Source organism: Ornithorhynchus anatinus, chromosome 5 (assembly GCF_004115215.2).
Source record: "Ornithorhynchus anatinus isolate Pmale09 chromosome 5, mOrnAna1.pri.v4, whole genome shotgun sequence".
In the NCBI taxonomy this organism is placed as follows: Eukaryota; Metazoa; Chordata; class Mammalia; order Monotremata; family Ornithorhynchidae; genus Ornithorhynchus; species Ornithorhynchus anatinus.
The window spans coordinates 3,099,637-3,122,452 of NC_041732.1; the positions used below are offsets into that span (position 1 = coordinate 3,099,637).

Here is a 22,816-nt window from a genome sequence, read left to right on the forward strand (position 1 = left end):
GGCCGGAAGGGGCGGGGCTTGGCGGGCCAGGCTGCTGCCGCCGTCGGAGGAGTAGGTGAGAGCGAGGTTCCCCCCGAGCTCGGGCTTCCAGGGGAGTGAGCGCTTGGTGGGTGCGGAGCACTGCGCTAAGCGCTTGGAAGGTACAGTGCAGCGACAGAGAGAGACCCTCCCTGGGGTTGGTATTTGTTAAGCGCTTACTATGTGCCGAACACTGTGCTAAGCGCGGGGGTAGGCACGGGGGAATCAGGTTGTCCCCCCTGGGGCTCCCAGGCTTCATCCCCATTTTACAGATGAGGGAACTGAGGCACCGAGAAGCGAAGTGACTCGCCCAAAGTCACCCAGCTGACAAGTGGCCGAGCCGGGATTCGAACCCACGACCCCGGACTCCCAAGCCCGGGCTCTTTCCACGGAGCCACGCTGCTCCCTGCCCACCCCCGGGCCTCCGCCCTCCATCTCCAAGCACCATCCGTGGCTGGGGCAGTCAGAGGTCGTGGGTTCTAATCCCGCCTCGGCCCCCTGTCTGCTGTGTGACCTTGGGCCAGTCACTTCACCTCCTCCGGGCCTCAGTCACCTCATCTGGAAAATGGGGATGAAGCCTGGGAGCCCCACGTGGGACCACCTGATGACCTGGTTCCTCCCCCAGCGCTTGGCACAGAGTGAACGCTTAGCAAATAGCACCGTTATTGTTATAGAGCCTGGGAGTCAGAAGGTCATGGGTTGTAATCCCACCCCTGCCGCTTGTCTGCTGCGCGACCTTGGACGAGTCACTTAACCGGGCCTCAGTTCCCTCATCTGGAAAATGGGGAGAGAGGCCCGGCGCCCCACGTGGGACCACCCTATTACCTTGTATCTCCCCAGCGCTTAGAGTGCTGGGCACAGCGTAAGCGCATAACAAGTGCCATCATTATTGTTATTGTTATTACAGTTCCTGGTGCAGAGTAAGCACTTTAAAAATACCACAATTATTATTACGTGGAACATAGTAAGGTCTTATTATTATTAACAACAGGCATTTATCTCATTGGCCCACAGGCCCGGGAGGAGGTGGGATAAAGTCACCTGCTGCTGCCAAAGGAGAGAGTGAAGCCCCCCCCCCCCCCGCCTCCTATCTCCCAGCCCCCGACGGTAGAATTTAGGATAATACTGTTGGTATTTGTTAAGCGCTTACTATGTGCAGAGCACTGTTCTAAGCGCTGAGGTAGATGCAGGGTGATCAGGTTGTCCCCCGTGAGGCTCCCAGTTAATCCCCATTTTACAGATGAGGGAACTGAGGCCCAGAGAAGTGACTCGCCCACAGTCGCCCAGCTGACAAGTGGCGGAGCCGGGATTCGAACCCATGACCTCCGACTCCCAAGCCCGGGGCTCTTTCCACTGAGCCACGCTGCTTCCCAAGGGGCTGCAGCAGGAGAGATGGCGGTTAGACTCCTGAAAGGACCAAGTAGCTGCGGGCGCTGGGAGACGGCAGAGGCCGGGAAAGCGGCGTGGTGGTGTAGCGGGTAGAGCCCGGGCCCGGGAGTCAGAAGGTCGTGGGTTCTAATCCCGCTCTGCCACGTATCCGCTGTGTGACCTTGGGCGAGTCACTCCCTTCCCCGGGCCTCAGTTCCCCCATCTGTAAAAAATGGGGATCGAGACCGTGAGGCCCACGTGGGGCAGGGACTGCGTCCAACCCGATGGGCTCGCACCCGCCGTGCCTGGCACTTAGTAAGCGCTTAACAAGGACCACGATTGTTAATTATCTCCTTCCCCAGGGATCTCTGTAACAATAAGAATGTTGGTATCTGTTAAGCGCTCCCTCTGGGCAGAGCACCGTTCTCAGCGCTGGGGGAGATACGGGGTCATCGGGTCGTCCCACGTGAGGCTCACGGTCTTCGTCCCCGTTTTACAGATGAGGGGACTGAGGCCCAGAGAAGCGAAGTGACTCGCCCACGGTCACGCTGCTGACGAGTGGCAGAGCCGGGACTCGAACCCGTGACCTCTGAAGGACCCCCCCCCTTCCGGGGAGCGGGGACGGAGGGGCGGAGGGGCTGGCCGGTGGGAAGAGCGGAGGGCCCTTTCTCTCCAGCCAGCTCTCCCGACCCGCCGTCTCCTCTCCCCGCGCCTCGGCAGGCTCGACGGAGCCGGGATTCGCCGGGATGTCCTGGCCGGGCCTGTTCAAAGCGGTGAGCACGACCCTGAACTGGGGTGAGTAGAGGGGGCGCCGGGGGGGGGAGGGGGCGCCCGGGGGGGCAGGCGCGCACAGCAATCCCACCCTCCAGGCCCCGCGGATCCCGACGCTCCCCTCCCCCGGACGGAAACGGGCGAGGCGTCGGAGGGGAAGGCCGGATAGGGACTTAAGCGACGCGTCCGTCGTTCCCTGGCATTTATCGCGAGTAGCACAAGGTTAAGACGACGCGTCCCGAGAACGGAAGACGACACGTACGAGGTTTAAGGAGCGATAGCGAGCGCCAGAGCGTCGAGATGGTCGTAGGGCCGGGTGGGCCTTGAAGAGAAGACAAGTTAATCCCGGAGAGCCTCCGGGCGAAGGCGTGAGGCCAGGAGGGTCTTGCAGGAGGGGAGGGCTGTGATCCGGTGACTCTGAGGGCTTCGGAGGCGGGGGGTGGGGTTGGAGACGGCGGTCGGAGGTCGGCGAGCGAAGACCGAGGCCCGCCCAGAGGGCGGGGGGGGGGGGGGGGACCGGAGAGCGGGAGCCGGGGGGGGGTAGGAGAAGAGAGCGGATAGGTAGGAGGGCCGTTGGGGACCTCGGGTCGGGGATGGCAGCGGGCAGCGGCCCCCGGGGAGGCTCGGCCCCGTAGGAGAGGCCCGCGGTCTCCGCCGTCCGGAGGCCGCCGGGAGAGACGGGAGGCCCGAAGAGGCTCCCGCGGCCGGACGGGAAGAGGGCCGGGCAAAGGGGGATGCGAGCCCGGGCGGGGGAGGGATCCCGGGGCCGAGCGCCCCCCGGCTCAGCGCCCCCTTCCCCGCCAGGGCTGTGGGCCGCCCGCCGCCCGATGGCCACCCTGAACCAGATGCACCGGGCGGGGCGGCCCAAGCGACCGCCCCCGAAGCTGGGCCCCACGGAGGGCCGCCCGCAGCTCAAGGGCGTCGTGCTGAAGACCATGACCCGCAAGCCCAAGAAGCCCAACTCGGCCAACCGTAAGTGCGCCCGGGTGCGGCTGAGCACGGGCCGCGAGGCCATCTGCTTCATCCCCGGCGAGGGCCACCACCTCCAGGAGCACCACGTGGTCCTGCTGCAGGGCGGGCGCACCCAGGACCTGCCCGGCGTCCGGCTCACCGTCGTCCGCGGCAAGTACGACTGCGGACACGTGCAGAGGAAGAAGGCGTGAGCGGGGGCCGGCGGGAACGGAGACCGGCGGGGCGGGCTCCCAGCCTGGCGAGGGGCGGCGGCGACCGTAATTATAATATTTTCGGCATCCCTCGAGCGCCTCCCTCGTGCCGGGCGCCGTACTAAGCGCCGGGGCGGATTCGGGCAAATGGGGTCTCCGTCCCCGTTGTCCGGGTGAGGGGACCGAGGCCCAGAGAAGGGAAGCGACCGGCCCCGGCACAGGTGGCGGAGCCTAATTAGAACCCGTGACCTCCTGACTCCCAGACCCGTGCTCTATCCACCGGGCCATGCCGCCTCCCCATCGTAAAGCACGGAAGAGGGGACGGGGGGCGGGGGCGCCCCGTCTCTCCGGCGGCAGACGGCTCGGCGCCTCCGTCCCGGACTCCCCGCGGACCCGCCCCCGGGGGCGGAGGTGGGGCCCCCCCGTGAGCGTCGTCGCGCGAGGGCCCCCGGGGCACCGGGAACTACACCCCCGGACGGACCGGGAAGCGGGGAGGAGGGCACGGCTCCCGCTTCCCGGTTGGCTGCTGCCCGTCTCGCCCTCGGGCCCCGGTGACCTCACCCCCCTCGGCACCCACCTCTCCCCGGACCGACCGGACGGCTCCGCCCTCCCGGCGCCTCAGGGGACGACGGCCGGCGGCCCCACCCGGACCACCAGGCTGGAGTGGGTGACGCGGGCCCCGTAGTGCCCCTTCCAGAACATGGAGTCTTTGCCCCGGTGCCGGAAGACGACGAAGCGAACGCCGCGGCCGAAGCCCCTGAAGACGTGGGAGACCTGCGGGGGAGCCGGCCGTCGGCGCCGGGGGCGGCGCCGACCCCCGGCCCCCCCCCCCCATCCCGTCCCGTCCCGGGGGTCCTACCTGCCGGTAGGCGTTGTCGTTCCACTGGGGGATGGGGTCCGGCTGCACGCCGAACCGGGCCAGCTCCGACTGCCGGTTGGCCGCCAGCAGCTGCACCGTCAGGGCGTATTCGCAGCCGCAGTCCTCCCGGGCCCCCCACCTGCGGGTGGGCGGGATCGGGGCCTCAGCCGGCGCGAGGCTCTCCCGTCCCCCCCCCCCGGGCGCCCCCCCCCCCCCCCCCCCGGCTCCCCTCGCCCACGTCGAAGGGGGACGGACGTCTGAGCTCCCGGGATTCCCGGGAACGGGGAGGCGGGGGAGGGCCGACCGACCAGTCGGAGACGTGGATTTCCGCGCGGGGGTCGTCCAGCAGCTCAGCCCACAGCCCCTCCCGGAGCAGGTCCACCACCTGCCGCTTCTGGCACCAGCTGTCGGGGGGGGGAGGCCCGGAGGGCAGTTCACTCGTTCCGTCGTATTTACGGAGCGCTCGCCGAGTGCCGTGCCGAGCGCTTGGGCCGGTCCGCCGTAACAACAGACACCGAGCTCCCGGGCTGGGGCAGGGAGCCCTAAATCCCGGACTCTCCGCGGGTGGGGGGCCCTTTGGGGGAGGTCCCGCCCCCCTCCCCTAAATCGGTGGTGGGGAAGGGGCCGGGAGGGGGGCGGGAGGGAGGAGCTCACTTGAAGGAGGACACGAAGCAGGTCTGGGCCTCAGCCCCCTCGACCGGTTGCCGGTTCTCCTCCACCGTCCAGCCGTCGCCGCCGTGCGTCACCTCCCAGCCCCGAAGTCCCTCTGCGGGACAGACCCGGGCCTCACCGCTCCCGCCCACCCCCGCTGCCCTCGGGCCGGAGACCGCCCCCGGGCTGCCCCCGTCTCCCCAGTCTCCCCAGTCCGGGGCGACCCCCGCCTTTTTTTTCGTTCCAAGGGGTATTAAGTGCTTACTGTTGGCCAGGGCACTGTACTAAGCCCTGGGGTAGAGAACAGTGCTCGGCACACAGTAAGGGCTTAACAAATACCGTCACTGTTATTATAATCCGGTTGAACCCAGTGCGTGTCCCGGGGAGGGGGGTCACGCTCTTAATCCCCATTTTCCGGCGTGGCTCAGCGGAAAGAGCCCGGGCTTGGGAGTCAGAGGTCGTGGGTTCTGACCCCGACTCCGCCACCTATCAGCTGTGGGACTCTGGGCAGGTCACTTCACTTCTCTGGGCCTCAGTGACCTCCTCTGGAAAATGGGGCTGAGGACTGGGAGCCCCGCATAGGTCAACCCGATGACCTTGGATCCACCCCAGTGCTTAGAACGGTGCCTGGCACGTACCAAGCGCTTAACAAATACCATCATTATTATTACTTGTGATTATTTTCCAGATGAGGGAAATGAGGTGACTCGCCCGAGGTCACCCAGCAGACAGGCGGCAGAGCCCGGGATCAGAACCCAGGCCTGGGCTCCGTCTCCTCGGCCACGCTGCTTCTTATCCCTGAGCGGCTCCCACCTTTCTGTTTTTGTTTTCCAGTGATATTAGGCGCTTATGGTGGGGCGTACATGGCGTTTATAGAGAAGCGGCGTGGCTCAATGGAAAGAGCCCGGGCTTGGGAGTCAGGGGTCATGGGTTCGAATCCCAGCTCTGCCACCTGGCAGCTGGGTGACTGTGGGCGAGTCACTTCACTTCTCTGGGCCTCAGTGACCTCCTCTGGAAAATGGGGATTAACCGTGAGCCTCACGTGGGACAACCCGAAGACCCCGTGTCTCCCCCGGCGCTTAGAACGGCGCTCGGCACATAGTAAGCGCTTAACAGATACCAACATTATTACGGTGTGCCAGGCGCCGTGCTAAGCGCCGGGGTAGGGGCGAACTGACCCGGTTGGACACAGCCCACGTCAGAGGGGGGCTCACACTCTTAATCCCCATTTTCCCGACGAGGGAACGGAGGCCTGGAGAAACGAGGTGACTGGCCCGGGGTCTCCCGGCAGACCCGTGGCGGAGCCGGGATCGGAACCCAGGTCTGGGGTCCGTCGGCTAGGCCCCGCGGCCCCTCCGCGCCCTCACCTGCCCCGCAGGGATTCCGGAGCAAGTTGCGCCCGAGGGGCCTGAGGACGCACAGGCGGCTCCAGGGCAGGTGGGCCGGGGCCCAGCCCCGCAGGGCGTCCAGCAGCGCCCGGCCCCGGGCCCCCCGCCGCTCGCAGTGTAGCCGCCACAGGGACGGGCCGTCCACCAGCCCGCGCCAGCGGCGGCAGACCGGCCGGCAGCGCCTCACCAGGACCCGGGCGGGCACGAAGCTGAGGATCAGGACCAGCAGCTCGTCGGGCAGCGGGTACCGCTCCAGGTCCAGCAGGCAGCTCACGGGCGCCGGCCGCGACTCGGAGGACCCCATGCTCGCTCCCGGCCCGCGGAGCGGGGCGCGCCTCGGCCCCCTCTTGTCCCCGGTGACGGGGAAGGCCGGAACGCGGCCGATCTGAAAGGCGGAGAACAGGCAGAGAGAGGAACGTCCCTTCCCGCCCCCGCCTGCTGAGGTCACCCGAGGCCGGGGCGCCCCGGGGCCCCCGCCCCACCCGGGCCCCGGGGCCGGCCTCCGTCACCGTTGGGGCGGCATCGTCGGGGCGACCCGCCGGCCCCGCGCCCCGGGAAACCGGGCCGCCGCGGCGAGCCGTCGGGGCCAGGCGGAGGGCGACGGGAGGGGGACGCGGCCGGCCGGCACTGGGAGTTCCTCTGTGCCCGCCATTTTAATAATAATAATTTTGGTATTAAGCGCTTCCTATGTGCAGAGCACCGTTCTAAGCGCTGGGGTAGATACAGGGTCATCAGGTTGTCCCGCGTGAGGCTCCCAGTCTTCATCCCCATTTTACAGATGAGGGAACTGAGGCGCAGAGAAGTGACTCGCCCACACTCACACGGCTGACAAGTGACAGAGCCGGGATTTGAACCCATGACTTCCGACTCCCGAGCCCGGGCTCTTTCCTCTGAGCCACGCTGCTTCTCTAAGCCCTGGGGTGGATACAGGGAAAGCGGGTCGGACACCGTCCCTGTCCCACACGGGGCGCACCCTCATCGTCCCCATTGTACGGATGAGGCAACTGAGGCCCAGAGAAGTGAGGTGACTTGTCCAAGGTCACACGGCAGACGCGTGGCGGAGCCGGGATGAGGACCCGTGACCCTCTGACTTGAGGCCCGGAGCAAGTCACTTCTCTGGGCCCGAGTGACCTCATCTGTAAAATAGGGACTGAGACTCTGAGCCCCATGAGGGACAGGGCCTTTGTTCAAACCAATTTGCTTGTACCTACCCCAGCGCTTAGTACAGTGCCTGGAACATAGCAAGCGCTTGTCAGACGCCATGATAATTAATATTAAGGAGCTATGGGGGGGGGGGGGGCACGCACAATAAAATTCATCCCGGCTCTGCCCCTTGTCAGCTGCGTGACTGTGGGCGAGTCACTTCACTTCTCGGTGCCTCGGTTCCCTCCTCCGTAAAATGGGGATGAAGACTGGGAGCCTCACGTGGGACGTGATGACCCTGTATCTGCCCCAGCGCTTAGAACAGTGCTCTGCACATGGTAAGCGCTTAACAAATACCAACGTTATTATTATTGTCATCAGATAGGGGAAATTGGAAAGGATAAGTCCAGAGGTGTTCTGGGGGTGAATATCAAGTCCTTAAGGGGTACAGAGTCAAGCCAAGGGGACGATGAAGGGGGGAAAACGAGGACTTAAGGCCTCAGAGGAGACAGGATTTAAAGAGGGTTTTAAAAGTGGGGAGAGTGGTGGTCTGTCAGCTAATAAGGGGGTGGGGGGCTCCGGGCCAGAGCGGGGGCCTGGTCAGTAACTGTGGTAGGGATGGGTGGCGAGGCAGACGACATCGGGGTACAAGTGAGAAGGTCGGCATTGGAGGAGCCAGGTTTGCGGGCTGGCTTGTCCGAGAGCGGCGAGACGGAGGAGGACTTTAATACTAATAACCGTGGTGTTTGCTGAGCGCTTGTTACGGGCCAGGCACTGGACTGCGCTCCGGGATGGACACGAGCAAATGGGGTTCCCCCCCCCGGGGCCAAACGGTAAGCAGCGCGGCCTAGCGGCAAGAACCCGGGGCCTGGGAGTCGGAGGACGTGGGTTCTAATCCCGGCTCCGCCACTGGGCAGCTGTGTGACCTTGGGCAGGCCGCTTCCTTCTCCGGGCCTCGGTTACCTCATCTGTAAAATAGCTATTAAGGTTGTGAGCCCCACGTGAGACAACGTGAATATCTTCTATCTACTCCGGTCGTCAGAACGGTACTTGGCTTAATAGGATAGTAATAATTCTTGTTATTATTAATCCCCGTTTGCCCAATGAGGGAACTGAGGCCCAGAGAAGTGGCTTCCCCAAGGTCAAACACCCAGTACACCAGTATGGCCAAGGGCACTCGTTCCTGTTTCGTGCGGAAGTGGAACGAATTGTACTTCCCAAGTGGGGAAGCAGCGTGGCTCAGTGGAAAGAGCCCGGGCTTGGGAGTCAGAGGTGATGGGTTCGACTCCCGGCTCTGCCACTCGTCAGCTGGGTGACTGTGGGCGAGTCACTTCACTTCTCTGGGCCTCAGTTACCTCACCTGGGAAATGGGGATTAACCGTGAGCCTCCCGTGGGACCACCCGATGACCCTGTATCTCCCCCGGCGCTTAGAACGGTGCTCTGCACATGGTGAGCGCTTAACAGATACCGACATCATCATTATCCCGGTAAGCGCTCAATAAATACGATTGAAGGAATGAATAGGCGTTCTGCGTCACGTAGTGGAAAAAGCCTGGGAGTCAGAAAGTCATGGGTTCGAGTTCCGGCCCTGCCACCTTGCTGCCGTGACCTTGGGCGAGCCCCTTTACCTCTCTGGGTCTCAGTTCCCTCATCTGGAAAATGGGGATGAAGACCGTGAGCCCCACGCGGGACCACCCGATCACCTCGTATCTCCCCCGGCGCTTAAGAACAGCGCTCGGCACAGAGTAAGCGCTTAACAAATAATAACCGTCATTATCGAGGGGGGCGACGTGGGCCTGAAGTGTTTCTTTTAGAGGAACGGGGCGGGTTAGCCGAGCAAGGCGAAGCCAGGGCCGGATGGGGGGGAAGTTGGGTGGGTGAGGAGGCCGATCTCCCCCTCTTTATTCCCGGAGAGGGGCAGGGTTGGGAAATTTTCTGTCCCCTGTGATGGGACCACACCAAGATGGTCAACAAATCCGCCGGCATCACTGAATAAAAACGATCACCCCCACAGCGATTAAAACTGCCCGTGCCTTCCCCGCCGGCCCGGTGTGGGTGGTTCGTTCATTCAGTTGCGTTTATCGATGATGATGACGGTATTTGCTAAGCGCTTACTGTGTGCCAAGCGCTTCTCTAAGCGCTGGGGAGATACAAGGTGATGGTCGTCCCCGCGTAACGGGGGGCCCCGAGTCCCACAGCAGACAAGTGGCAGAGGCGGGATTAGAACCCACGACCTCTGACTCCCGAGCCTGGGCTCTCTTCCCCCGAGCCACGCTGCTTGAGCGCTTACTATGTGCGGAGCACTGTACCGAGCCCTCGGGATGGACAACTGGGCAACAGCGAGAGACGATCCCTGCCCAACGACGGCCTGACGGCTTAAGCGGGGGAGACGGACGGCGAACAAGTAGTCGGCGTCAATACCAGCAACGTAAATAGAACTATAACTACGGTCGCATCGTTAACAAAATAAATAGAGTAATAAATAAATATGGACAAACAGGCACAGGTGCCGAGGGGAAGGAGGAAGGGCAGAGGGAGGAGGGGGAGCGGGGGGGAAAGGGAGGGCTGAGTGTGGGAAGGCCTGCCTGGAGGAGGTGAGCTCTCAGGAGGGCTTGGGGGGGGGAGAGGGAGTTCGGGGAGGCGAGGAGGGGGGGCGTGGGCCAGGGGTCGACGGCGGGACCACGAGGGGCCATGAGGAGGGGAGCGGGACGGAGAAGGAGACAAGGGAGGTGAGGTCGGAGGGGGCCGGGGGATGGACAGCTCGGGAGCCAAGGGTGAGGGGGTTTTGTTTCAGGCGAAGGTTGATGGGAAACCCCTGGAGGTTTGCGGGGGGAAGGAGGAGGAAGGGGGGAGAAGGAGGACGGGGAGGGAGGAGGAGGGAGGAGAGAAGGAGGAGGACGGCGAGGAGGATGGGGGAAGGGAGGAGGACAGGGAGGGAGGAGGAGGAAGGGGAAGGAGGGGGAGGGAGGAGGAGGAGGGGGGAAGAGAGGAGGACGAGGAGGGAGGAGGAGGAAGGGGGAAGGAGGAGGAGGGGAGGAAAGGTGAAGGAAGGAGGGGGCGTCCTTGTCCCTCCCCCTCCCCCTCCCGTCACCTGCTGGGCCGCAGCCGGAGAGAGCGAAGGGAGCCGGGGGAGCGGCGCACGAAACCGGAGCCCCAAGGACGTTGGGAGGAGCCGGAGCCCAGCAGGAAGGAGGCGGCGCCCGTCCCGCCCCCGGGCCCGGGCCCAGGGCCCGCCTCCAACCTGCAATCCTACCGACTGAGCGCTTACCATTCATTCCTTCAATAGTATTTAGTGAGCGCCTACTAGGTGCGGACCCCTGGACTAAGCGCTTGGAATGGACAGATCGGTAACGGAGAGAGGCGGTCCCTGCCCTCTGACGGGTTTTCCACCCCTAGGCGCTCGGAAGGGACCCTCCGCCAACAGAGACGATTCACTCGTTCCTTCGATGGTATTTACCGAGCGCTCGGAACGGACAACGGGGCAACGGCTAGAGACCGTCCCGGCCCAATGACGGATGGGCTCACGGTCTAATCGACCGCACGAAAGAGAAGCGCAAGAGAGGAGCCGGGGGTCTCGGCGGACCCCCTGAAGGCGCCGGGAAGAGTCCGAGCCGGGAGGGGGTGGAGGGACGGCCTTCAGATGATAATAATAACGACAATGTGGGTATCTGTTAAGCGCTTACTACGTGCGGGGCACTGTTCTAAGCGCTGGGGGAGATCCAGGGTCATCGGGTGGTCCCACGAGTGGCTCACCGTCTTCATCCCCATTTTGCAGATGAGGTCGCTGAGGCCCAGTGAAGAGATTCGCCCCCAGTCACCCAGCTGCCAAGTGGCGGATCCGAACCCATGACCCTCGGACTCCCAAGCCCGGGCTCTTTCCACGGAGCCACGCCGCTTTCTCTGTTTAGACCGTGAGTCTCCTTGTTCTGGGGCAGGGATGGTCTCTATCCGCGGCCCAACTGTCCATTCCAAGCGCTTAGGACAGTGCTCTGCCCCTAGTAAGGGCTCCAGAAATACGAACGAATGGATGGATAGGTGGTTAAATGAGAGAGAGCGCGCCGCCCGCAGGCCCCGCCCCCTCAGACACAGGCCCCGCCCTCGGGCCATAATAATAATAATGTTGGTATTCGTTAAGCGCTTACTATGTGCCGAGCACTGTTCTAAGCGCTGGGGTAGACACAGGGCAATCAGGTTGTCCCACGTGGGGCTCCCGGTCTTCATCCCCATTTTACAGATGAGGTCACTGAGGCACCGAGAAGCGAAGTGACTTGCCCAAAGTCCCACAGCTGACAAGGGGCCGAGCCGGGATTCGAACCCATGACCTCTGACTCCAAAGCCCGGGCTCTTGCCACTGAGCCACGCTGCTTCACGTCCTTCAACCACAGGCCACGCCCCCTAGGATGCGGACCCGCCCTCAGGCCCCGCCCCTTCGGGTGGACCCGCCCCCAGGCCACGTCATTCATCCACGGGCCCCGCCCCTCCACGGGCAGGCCACGCCCCCTCCTCAACAGACCCACTCTAAGACCCGCCCCTTATGCCAGTGGCCCCGCCCCCTTCTGACAAATGCCCCGCCCCGGGTCTGATGGGGTGGGGGGCGGGGCCCGGGGCATAAAAGCGGGGGCCGGCGGGCTCACTGGACCCCAGTCGGGTGCCGGGAAGAGACGGAGACGGGCGGGGTGAGGACGGTGGAATCCCATCCCCATCCCCATCCCCATCCCCATCCCCATCCCATCCCCATCCCCATCCCCATCCCCATCCCCATCCCCATCCCCATCCCCATCCCCATCCCCATCCCCATCCCCATCCCCCTCAGGGCCTGGCTTTTGGGGGGGTCATAGGTCACGGGGCAGGAGGATCCCCGTCCGGGAAGCAGAGCCGACAGGTCGCGGGATGGGATGCGGGGGGTCCGGCGGGGTGGGAAAAGAGGGGCCGTGGGGGAGAAGTGACCCGTGTGTCTCTCTGTGTGTCTGTCTGTCTGTCTGTCTCTTCCCCCCCAGGATCAGGCCTGCCGCCCTCCAGCCCCATCCTCCGCCTGCCACCCCCAGGACCGGCCCCCGCCATGGCTCTGCGGGGCCCCAGCCGCCAACCCCTCTCGCCGCTCTTCCTCCTCCTCCTCCTCCTCCTCCTCCTCCCCTGGAGGTGCCCGGGGGCTGAGCCGGCCCACCCTGAACAGGTCCACCTGTCCTTCCAAGGTGAGTCTCCCCCCGACCCCTGACCTCCCCTTCCCCTAACAGATTCAAGACCCAGGCGCCCCGGCTTCCCGTTCGCCCGGGACCCGGGATTCCCCGCTTGCTTCGAGTCCCCTCTGCCGCGAAGGAAGGGTGAGGGGGGTGGCCGGCCCCGCCGCCCCATCCTGACTTGCCCAATTGTCCATTCCAAGCGCTTAGGACGGGCCCCTGCACGTAGTAAGCGCTCAGTAAATACTACTGAATGAATGTTCCCCGTGACTTTTCCGGGCTCCGTTCCTAGAAGTCACTGCCCTCTTTCCTCTCGCCCCCTACCCCACTCCTCCCTGTCCTCAGGCTCCCCACTTCTGTGTTTTTTGGGGTTTTTAAAAAAAATAGCATTTAAGCACCTACTAGGTGCCAGGCCCCGTACTGAACGCTGGTGTAGATACTAGCTAATCAGGTAGGACACGGTCCTCATCCCAAATGGGGCTCCCAGTTGAAATCCCCGCCTTGCAGATGAGGTTCCTGAGGCACGGAGAAGTCAAGTGACTTGCCCAAGGCCCCCACGGTGGAGAAGTGGCAGAGCCAGGATTAGAACCCAGGTCCTTCTGACTCCTAGGTCCAGACTCTTCGCTTCAGTCCTTCCTCCATCCCTGATCCAGTCCCCCTAGGAGGCCTCCCACCCCCCTACACACACATACATTCACCCCCCCACCCCATCCCGGGCCCCCCGTGTCATCCATTCCCCGTCAGGTGAGCCGGGTTCCATGACGGTGACGTGGACCACGTGGGTGGCGACGGACTCGGAGGTGCAGTTCGGCTTGGAGCCGGGGGAGATCCTGCCCGCGCGGGTCCGGGGCACCTGCAGCCCTTTTGTGGACGGCGGGATCCTGCGCCGGACGCTGTTCATGCACCGGGTCGTCCTGCGGGGCCTGACGCCCGGCGTCCGCTACGGTGAGCCCGGGGATGGGACTCGGCCGGGGCGGGGAGTGGCGGCCGCCGGGGGAGGCGAGACGCCTGGAGGTGGCTTTTCGGCAGCTCGTTTGGCCGTCCGGGCGGCCCTGCCTCGCCGCGGGTGGACGGGCTGGTTTCCCCCTCATCGGCCAGGCTGTTATTTAGGGGGAGGGGACGGCGGTGACCGGCCGAGCCTTGAGGGGACAGAGTCCGGGGACTCGGAAGGTGGCCCCGCTGCCTCTGGGTCGCGCCCCCTCCCCCCACGTCCCGTGCTCGTGTCCCGGATGCCCGGCCAGAAGACTGTAATTAGCTCTGTTAACAAGCACCTAGTAACGTGGCCCCCGCCTAGGGCCGGGGGGTGATCGTCCAGCTAAGGAAACTACTTAGGTCGGCATCCAAGGGGCCACTGGCTTCCCATGATGGGGGAGCTGAGGATCTGGGCCCGGGATGGACGTAGCGGGGGGCTTGGGGGACCTCCAGTGACCGGCCTCCCCTCTCTCCCCGGGCACGGGTAAGCGTACCGCTGCGGGAGCATCCGGGGCTGGAGTCGGCGCTTCCGGTTTGTGGCGCTGCGGCCCGGGCCCGACTGGAGCCCCCGGCTGGCCGTGTTCGGGGACATGGGGGCCGACAACCCCCAGGCGCTGCCCAGGCTACGCGGGGACACCCAGCGCGGGCTGTACGACGCCGTGCTGCATGTGGGTGAGAGAGCGGCCGGGGGCTCGCGGGCACGAGGGGAACGTGGCCGCGGGCCGGGCGGGGGCCTGGTGGCGAGGGGAGAGGGCGGCGGCTCTGCCCGGACCCTTCCCTTCCCTTCCTCTCTCTCTCCTCCCCCAGGAGACTTCGCCTACAACATGGACCAAGACAACGCCCGGGTGGGGGACAGATTCATGCGGCTCATCGAACCCGTGGCCGCTACGCTGCCGTACATGACGTGCCCCGGGAACCATGAGGAGCGATAGTGAGGGCCGGCGGAGGGAGGGGAGACCGCCGCCTGTGGCCTGAGGAGATTCCGCCACCTCGGGGGTGGGGTTGGGCGGGGGGGGGGGGGGGGCAGGCTGTCCTGCCTGGCCAAACAGAGGGTCTCCGGAGAGAGACGTGTTAGCCTCCCCCGTCCCCCACTGCAGCGTAGGTCCCTCCCCACCTCCCAGCCCCGACGCTTCCTCAATCTTTCTTCCCGGCCGGCCGGTCCTTCTTGTTGTCCGGCCTCCGTCCCTCGTGCCGCGCTCTCCACCCCTTCCCTCTTGCCCACCTGCCTCGGGGAGGGGGGCGGGAGGGAGGAGATGAGCGCCATACAAAAGTTATGCAAACCGAGATGTAAATCAGCTCCAATTATGCCTGAGTCAACGGCCGGGCCCTCGGTCCCAGGATTGTGAAGCAGGTGGCCTAGTGGATAGAGATCGGGCCTGGGAGTCAGCAGGACCGGGCGTCTGGTCTTGGTTTTGTCTTTTAATGGTCTCTGGGAAGCCCTTACTATTTTCCAGGCACTGTACTGAGCACTAGGGTAGACACCGGCTAATCGGGTTGGACGGTCCACGTCCCACCTGGGGCTCCCCGATTTGATTTTACAGACGAGGGAACTGAGGCGCAGAGAAGCGGAGTGGCTTGCCCGGGTTCACGCGGCAGGCAAGCGGCGGAGCCGGGATTAGAACCCAGGTCCTTCCGACTCCCAGGCCTGTGCTCTATCCACTAGGCCACGCTGCTCCTCGCCCCCCCCCCCCCCCCCCCCGTTCTGACACTTGCCTGCTCTGGGACCTAGGGCAAGTCACTTAACACCTCTGCATCTCAGTTACCTCATCTGTAAAATGGGGGTTAATACCGTGAACCCCAAGTGGGACGCAGACCGTGTCCAACCCGATTAGCTGGCACCTACCCTAGCACTTAGTATTAATCATAATGATCTTATTTGTTAAGCACTTACTACGTGCAAGCACTGTTCTAAGCGCTGGGATAGATCCAGGGTAATCGGGTTGTCCCATGTGGGGCTCACACTTTAAACCCCATTTTACAGATGAGGTCACTGAGGCACAGAGAAGTGAAGTGACTTGCCTAAGGTCACACAACAGACGGGTGGCGGAGCCGGCATTAGAACCCACGTCCTTTGACTCCCAAGCCCTCGCTCTTGCCACTAAGCCATACTGCTTCTCACCCAGCACTGTACAATGCCTGGCACATAGTAAGCGCTTAAGAAATACCTTTTTTTTTTTAAAAAAAAAAAGGGTTTATAACTAGTGGAGGTCAGAGGCTGAAGAAAGGGAGGCAAGGAGGCCCCAGATGATGAGGTGAGAGTCAAGTCTTTGGCCCCTCACCGCTCTCTCTCCCTCCCCTCCCAGCAACTTCTCCAACTACAAGGCACGGTTCAACATGCCCGGGGACACGGAGGGGCTCTGGTACAGGTGAGGACTCCGAGACCCCCGTTCCCCGCCCCCGGGGAGCCCCCCGCCACCACACCCTCGGGAGGGTTGGGGCTGGGAGCCGGACCCCTGCCTTCTTCCCCGGTCTCTGACCTCCCCTGGGGGTAGGACGCACTGTCCTCCGACCCCCGATCTCCGACCTCTGCCCTTTCTCCACGAAGCTGGGACCTGGGTCCCGCCCACATCATCTCCTTCTCCACGGAGGTTTACTTCTTCCTCCACTATGGCCGCCACCTGGTCCAGAAGCAGTTTCGCTGGCTGGAGAGGGACCTGCAGGTGAGAGCCAGGAGGGCAGGTCGCGGGCGAAGGGGTCCCCACCGGCCAGAACCACCCCCGGGGAAACCGTGGACTGGACCGAGGCACGGCCGGGCCGGTTGCGGCCACGGGTCCGGGGGGTCCAGCACCCCCTGACCCCCTCCCCTGTCCCCTCCGGCCGCCAAGAAAGCCAACGAGAACCGGGCGACGCGGCCCTGGATCATCACCATGGGCCACCGGCCCATGTACTGCTCCAACGCCGACTTGGACGACTGCACCCTGCACGAGAGCAAGGTGTGGGGGGGGGTCTTGGTGCGGGGGGGGGCGGAAGGGGCTTGAGGGGGCGTGGTCATATTAATCATTATGATATTTGCCAAGCACTGCTCTAAGCGCTGGGGTAGATACAGGGCAATCGGGTTGTCCCACGTGGGGCTCACAGTCTTCATCCCCATTTTACAGAGGAGATCACTGAGGCCTACAGAAGTGAAATGCCCAAGGTCACACAGCAGACAAGTAGCGGAGGCGGGATTAAAACCCACACCCTCCGACTCCCAAGCCCCGCCTCTTTCCACTAATAATAATGTTGGTATCTGTTAAGCGCTTACTATGTGCAGAGCACCGTTCTAAGCGCTGGGGGAGATACAGGGTCATGGGGTCGTCCCACGTGAGGCTCCCGGTTAATCCCCATTTTACAGATGAGGTAACTGAGGCACAGAGAAGCAAAACCACTTGCCCACAGTCACCCAGCTGACAAGTCAGAGGTCATGAGTTCAAATCCCAGCTCTGCCACTTGTCAGCTGGGTGACTGTGGGCAAGTCACTTAACTTCTCTGTGCCTCAGTTACCTCATCTGTAAAATGGGATTAAGACTGTGAGCCCCACGTGGGACATCCTGATTCCCCTGTGTCTACCCCAGCGCTTAGAACAGTGCTTGGCACATAGTAAGCGCTTAACCGATACCAACATTATTAAGTGGCAGAGCCGGGAGTCGAACCCGTGACCCCTGACTCCGAAGCCCGGGCTCTTTCCACTGAGCCACGCTGCTCCTGCTGTTTCTAGTTCAGTAGTGTGGGGAGGGAAGGCCGTCGTGGAGGCGGGGGCCGCGTGAGTGGCGTGGATTCTTATAGAATTTTACAAGTCAGTCTTCCTTCCTTCATTCATTCAATAGTATTTATTGAGCACTTACTACGTGCAGAGCTTGGAATGTACAATTGGGCAACAGATAGAGACAATCCCTGCCCGATGACGGGCTCACAGTCTAATCGGGGGCGACAGACGGACAAAAACCAGACAACATAATCACGATAAGTAGAATCAAGGGGATGGACACCTCATTAACAAAATAAATAAGGTAATAAAAATATATACGTAACAGTAGTGAGGCGACTGTTGTGGAAACAGTGGCGAAATTTTTTAAAAACGGTATTTTTTAAGCACTTACAATGTGGCAGCCCATTTCCCTCTTCTCCCGCTCCCTTCTGGGTGGCCCTGACTCGTTCCCTTTGTTTATCCGCCCAGCCGCCCAGCCTCTATGTATCTGTAGTTCATTTATATTAATGTCTGTCTCCCCCCCTCTAAACTGTAGGCTCACTAAGGGCAGGGAATGTGTCTGTTTGTTGTTGTGCTCTCCCAAGCTCTTAGTACAGTGCTCTGCACGCGGGGCGGGAGGGACGTGGGGCGGAGAGCTGGCCGCCAGGGAAGGAAGGGAGGGAGGGAGGGGGTTGAGGAGCTGGGGGGGTGGGACGGGGGCAGGGCCGGAAAGATGGGTTAGGGGTCCCTTCGCCACCTGCCGCCCCTCCGTTGCCTCGACTGTCCTCCCAGGTCCGCAGAGGTCTCTTCGGCCAGCGCTACGGCTTGGAGGATCTTTTCTACAAATACGGTAAGCAGAGGAGGTCGGGTCCTTGTCCTCCCGCTCCCACCCGCTCCCACGATCCTAGCCCTCTCCTCTCGCCGTGCCCCCCTCCAACCCCCCGTAATTCTTGACTTTCGACCGTGACCCTCCCTCCCACCTCGCAGGGGTCGACCTGGAGCTGTGGGCTCACGAACATTCCTATGAGCGGCTCTGGCCCATCTACGACTACCAGGTGAGCGGGGGGCGGGGGGGGTGGACTGACGCCCTGCGTGGCTTAGTGGGAAGAGCCCGGGCTTCGGAGTCAGGGGTCACGGCTTCGACTCCCGGCTCTGCCACTCGTCAGCTGGGTGACTGTGGGCGAGTCACTTCGCTTCTCTGGGCCTCAGTTCCCTCATCTGTAAAATGGGGATTAACCGCGAGCCTCACGTGGGACGACCCGATTCCCCCGTGTCTACCCCAGCGCTTAGAACAGTGCTCTGCACGTAGTAAGCGCTTAACAGATACCAACATTATTATCCATTCCCCAGGACAAGCGGCGCCGGGGGTGGGGGTCTGTCGCGGCCTTCTCTCGTTAGGGAGCAGTAACCCAGCATCCCCCTCATTAGGGGCAGGGAATGGGTCTGTTTGTTATTATATTGTAACTTCCCGAGCACTTGGGACAGTGCTCAGCCCACAGTAAGCGCTCAGTAAATACGATTGAATGAATGAATCCCCCACTCCGCCCATCGGGAAGCCGTTCCTTAACCTTCCCGCCGGCAAGCCTCTCCCTCATATGCTGCCTTCTCTCCTTCCCACCCCTACCCCCCGCCCCCCAAAGGTGTACAATGGCAGTCGAGAAGCTCCGTACACCCACCCCCACGCCCCCGTCCACATCATCACCGGATCTGCCGTGAGTAGGGGGCCGGGCTGGGGCCGGGGGAGGGCGAGGAGGAGCCGGCCGGGGCGGGGGGGATTCCTCTCCCCAGCCTGAGCCGCTGAAGAGGACGCGTGTGGAGGAGGGGAAGGGGGGAGACGAAGGGCGAGGGGAGGCCTGCCTGGGTCTCCTCTCCACTCCCATCCACGGGGGAACCCCCGGTGGGCCGAGTCACCGCTTCCCCCACCCCTCCAAGGGCTGTGAGGAGCTGCTGACGCCATTCGCCCTCATCCCGCGGCCTTGGAGCGCCGTGCGCGTGAAGGAGTACGGCTACACCCGCCTCCACATCCTCAACGGCACCCACCTCCGCCTCCAGCAGGTGTCCGACGACCAGGTGGGCAGGGCCGGAGCGGGCCGGCCGGGCGGGCGAGAGGGTGGGACCCTCCGGGCCTGCCTCGAACCCGGCTCGAAGAGAGGATGGAGGCGAGTCCGAGTGAGACGCGGGGGAGACGGGCCTTAACGGCCGGGCCCCAAGGGCTCCCCAAGGTGGCGGAGCGGACGGGGCTGCCCGCTCCCTCGCCCACCGCCGCCTTCTCCTCCAGGACGGGAAGATCGTGGACGACGTGTGGGTGGTCCGACCCAGGCACGGCCGCAGGACCTACTTCTAGGACCCCGGCCGGGCCCCGGGCCGACCGACCGATGGGACCGAGCCCCCGAACTCCAAAATGACAGGCCCCGCCGACGCCCCCTCATCGCCGGGGTCGGCGCGGCCAGGCCCCGGCCTCTGGGCCGGCCGGCCCCGTCCTCTTCCCCACCGCCCCCGGCCCTCCCCGCGCCTCCCGCACCGGGCGCCGGCCGTTTCATCCTGCCGGGGTTGTTGGGGGGGGGAAGGGGGTGGTCTTCCCGGGCTGGGACCGTGGGTGAGCTCTGCCCAGAGCCGGGGAGGAACACCCAGGGGAGGGGGCCGGACGTCTCCTGCCCGCCGAGGACGAGCCGCTCCGCACACGTGGAGGCCGGTCCCGGGTTCAAGCGGCACCCCCTGCAGCTGGAGGGCTGGAGGGGAGGAGCCGAAGTCCTCGGGAGGGCAGAAGGAAGGAAGCAGAAGGAAAAGTTCTGGTTCAGAGGAGGAGAGGCAGGAGGGAACGGGAGCTGGGAAGGAGCTGGGGGCTGAGGCTGGGGAAGGGTCTGGGCTTCAAGCCGGTGGGGTGATGGTGGGGGCGTGGCTGGGCTCGGGGATTGGAGCGATGGGCTAGCGTCTTCGGGAGGCTGAACTGCAATAAATAAACTTGACTGAACCGGACCTCTTGGGCTTCTGTTGCGCTCTGGGGCTCCAGGATTGAAGGGGTGGGTACCGACCAGTGGGACCCCCACACTTTCCCTCTGCCCCTTGAGCCAGCCTAACCCTCCTCTCACGCTGAGCAGCAGTTTGGCTTAGTGGATCAAGCCCGGGCCTGAGAGTCGGAAGGACCTGGCTTCTGGTGCCAGCTCTGCCGCGTGTCTGCTGGGTGACTTGGGGCAAGCCGCTTCTTCTCTGGGCCTCAGTTCCCTCATCTGTAAAATGGGGATCGAGTCTGAGCCGCCCCCCTCCCCGTGGGACAGGGAATGGGTCCAACCTGGTGTGCTTGCATCCACCCCAGCTCTTAGTAGAGTCCCCGGCCCCTAGTAAGCGCTTAACGGATACCACAGTTATCATTATTATGAATTAATAGTAATAATAATCAACTTTCCCCTTCCCTTCTTCCTTCCCTGACCGCCTTCAGCCACTAAATTTCCCAGGGTTTCCTTCCCCACTGCTTTGGTACATACAAATAATAATAATGATGATGTTGGTATCTGTTAAGCGCTTACTGCGTGCAGAGCACTGTTCTAAGCGCTGGGGGAGATACAGGTGGTCCCACGGGAGGCTCACAGTCTTCATCCCCATTTTACAGATGAGGTAACTAGGCCCAGAAAAGTGAAGCGACTCGCCCACAGTCACCCGGCTGCCAAGTGGCAGAGCCGGGATTCGAACCCATGACCTCTGACTCCCAAGCCCGGGCTCTTTCCACTGAGCCACGCTGCTTCTCTTGACCTTACCCTCCCTCTGCTTTTTTTGCAGAGCATTCCTTAGGCTCTTACTATGTGCCAGGCACTGTGCTAAGCGCTGGGGGAGACACAAGCCCACCGACCTGGGTGCCATGACAGAGAGTGGGCACGAGGGGGCAGGAGTCGCCATCTTTCATTCAATCGTACTTATTGAGCGCTTACTATGTGCAGAGCGCTGTACTAAGCGCTAGGAATGGACAAATCGGTACCAGATAGACACAGGCCCTGCCCTTTGACGGGCTTACGGTCTAATCAGCGTGGCTCAGTGGAAAGAGCCCGGGCTTGGGAGTCAGAGGTCATGGGTTCGACTCCCGGCTCTGCCACTTGTCAGCCGGGTGACTGTGGGCAGGTCACTTTACTTCTCTGGGTCTCAGTTACCTCATCTGGAAAATGAGGATTAACTGTGAGCCTCACGTGGGACAACCTGATTAGCCTGTTCCTACCCCAGCGCTTAGAACGGTGCTCTGCACATAGTAAGCGCTTAACAAATACCCACATTATTATTATTAATCAGGGGAGACAGACAAAAACAATAGCAATAACAAGTCTTTCTGAACGCTCCCCCTCCTCTGGCTCCTTCATTCCATCGTATTTATTGAGCGCTTACTGTGTGCAGAGCACTGTACTAAGCGCTTGGGAGAGGACACTTACAACAGTAAGCAGACACACTCCCTGCCCACAACGAGCTTACAGTTCCATGCAAGAGTGCAAAGTCCTTAAGAGTAGGGATTGGGTCAACTGACCCTACTGTCCTCTCCCAGGAGCTTAGTTAGTTAATTAATTTGATTGCATTTATAATGATAATAATAATGTTGGTATTTGTTAAGCGCTTACTGTGTGCAGAGCGCTGGGGTAGATCAGGTTGTCCCACGTGGGGCTCACAGTCTTCATCACCGTTTCACAGATGAGGGAACTGAGGCACAGAGAAGTGAAGTGACTTGCCCTAGAGTCACACAGCTGACAAGTGGCAGAGTCGGGATTCGAACCCATGACTGCTGACCCCCAAGCCCGGGCTCTTTCCACTGAGCCACGCTGCTTTGAACGCTTACTGTGTACAGAGCACTTGGTAATTCATTCATTCGTTCGATTGTATTTATCGAACGCTTACTGTGTACAGAGCACTGTACTAAGCACTTGGGAAAGTATAATGCAACAATAATAATAATAATGTTGGTATTTGTTAAGCGCTTACTATGTGCAGAGCGCTCTTCTAAGCGCTGGGGTAGATACGGGGTCATCAGGTCGTCCCACGTGGGGCTCACGGTCTTCATCCCCATTTGACAGATGAGGGAACTGAGGCCCAGAGAAGTGAAGTGACTTGCCCACAGTCCCACAGCTGACAAGTGGCAGAGCTGGGATTCGAACCCGTGACCTCTGACTCTCAAGCCCGGGCTCTTTCCACTGAGCCACGCTGCTTCTCAATCAACGATAAACAGCGACATTCCCTGCCCACGACGCGCTTGCAGTCTGGTGGGGGGAGACAGACAATAATACAGATGAATTCATTCCTTCAGTCAGTCGTATTTTTGAGCGCTTGCTGTGTGCAGAGCACTGTGCTAAGCGCTTATAGATAAAATGACAGATACGTGCCCAAGTGCTTCGGAGCTGGGGGGCGGGGGGGAAGAGCAAAGGGAACAGGTCAGGGAGACGCAGAAGGGAGTGGGAGATGAGGGGAGGTGGGGCTTAGTCTGGGAAGGCTTCTTGGAGGAGGAGGGACTTCAGTGAGACGTCGAAGGGAGGGATGTCATTGTCGGATCTGAGGAGGGAGGGCGTTCCGGGCCAGAGGCAGGACGTGGGCCGGGGGTCGACGGCGGGACAGGAGAGATGGAGGCCCAGTGAGGAGGTGAGCGGCAGCAGGGGAGCGGAGCGTGCGGGTC

General features: G+C 62.5%; 3 protein-coding genes across 4 annotated transcripts; 2 read left to right on the forward strand and 1 right to left on the reverse strand.

Annotated features, from left to right (window-relative positions):
- Positions 1–10: 10 nt before the first annotated feature.
- On the forward strand, positions 11–3,412 carry MRPS12 (mitochondrial ribosomal protein S12). The gene is made up of 3 exons (XM_029064820.2): positions 11–55; positions 2,107–2,181; positions 2,962–3,412. Exons 2-3 carry the CDS (start codon positions 2,133–2,135, stop codon positions 3,318–3,320), a joined length of 408 nt encoding a protein of 135 aa, XP_028920653.1. The 5' UTR covers positions 11–55; positions 2,107–2,132; the 3' UTR covers positions 3,321–3,412.
- Positions 3,203–10,520, reverse strand: FBXO27 (F-box protein 27). Its single transcript, XM_029064809.2, has 7 exons — positions 10,454–10,520; positions 6,198–6,603; positions 4,834–4,945; positions 4,488–4,583; positions 4,180–4,318; positions 3,898–4,094; positions 3,203–3,289 (listed from the first exon to the last, which is right to left on the reverse strand). Exons 2-6 carry the CDS (start codon positions 6,520–6,522, stop codon positions 3,939–3,941), a joined length of 828 nt encoding a protein of 275 aa, XP_028920642.1. The 5' UTR covers positions 6,523–6,603; positions 10,454–10,520; the 3' UTR covers positions 3,203–3,289; positions 3,898–3,938.
- Positions 10,521–12,367: 1,847 nt separating this feature from the next.
- ACP7 (acid phosphatase 7, tartrate resistant (putative)) lies at positions 12,368–19,661 on the forward strand. 2 transcript variants are annotated; one of them, XM_029064795.2, is made up of 12 exons: positions 12,368–12,554; positions 13,284–13,484; positions 14,001–14,183; positions 14,319–14,442; positions 15,815–15,877; positions 16,057–16,171; positions 16,337–16,444; positions 17,971–18,028; positions 18,166–18,233; positions 18,819–18,890; positions 19,111–19,248; positions 19,457–19,661. In XM_029064795.2, exons 1-12 carry the CDS (start codon positions 12,422–12,424, stop codon positions 19,520–19,522), a joined length of 1,329 nt encoding a protein of 442 aa, XP_028920628.1. In that variant the 5' UTR covers positions 12,368–12,421; the 3' UTR covers positions 19,523–19,661. The 2 variants fall into 2 exon arrangements, with proteins under 2 accessions (XP_028920628.1, XP_039768234.1); XM_039912300.1 differs by lacking the exon at positions 19,457–19,661 and having other exon boundaries at positions 16,004–16,171; positions 19,111–19,219.
- The last annotated feature ends 3,155 nt before the right edge of the window (positions 19,662–22,816 follow it).

What these genes read in the sequence shown, in the direction of transcription:
- FBXO27 (XM_029064809.2), bottom strand. Translation starts at nt 6,522, where the DNA reads ATGGGGTCCTCCGAGTCGCGGCCGGCGCCCGTGAGCTGCCTGCTGGAC. An exon ending in TGCTTCGTGTCCTCCTTCAA is followed by an intron (nt 4,584 to 4,833) that starts GTGAGCTCCTCC and finishes CCCCCCCGACAG; the next exon opens with CTGGTGCCAGAAGCGGCAGG. An exon ending in ACGACAACGCCTACCGGCAG is followed by an intron (nt 4,095 to 4,179) that starts GTAGGACCCCCG and finishes GCTCCCCCGCAG; the next exon opens with GTCTCCCACGTCTTCAGGGG.
- MRPS12 (XM_029064820.2), top strand. Translation starts at nt 2,133, where the DNA reads ATGTCCTGGCCGGGCCTGTTCAAAGCGGTGAGCACGACCCTGAACTGG. An exon ending in GAGCACGACCCTGAACTGGG is followed by an intron (nt 2,182 to 2,961) that starts GTGAGTAGAGGG and finishes CTTCCCCGCCAG; the next exon opens with GGCTGTGGGCCGCCCGCCGC.
- ACP7 (XM_029064795.2), top strand. Translation starts at nt 12,422, where the DNA reads ATGGCTCTGCGGGGCCCCAGCCGCCAACCCCTCTCGCCGCTCTTCCTC. An exon ending in ACGGAGGGGCTCTGGTACAG is followed by an intron (nt 15,878 to 16,056) that starts GTGAGGACTCCG and finishes TTCTCCACGAAG; the next exon opens with CTGGGACCTGGGTCCCGCCC. An exon ending in GGCCCATCTACGACTACCAG is followed by an intron (nt 18,234 to 18,818) that starts GTGAGCGGGGGG and finishes CGCCCCCCAAAG; the next exon opens with GTGTACAATGGCAGTCGAGA.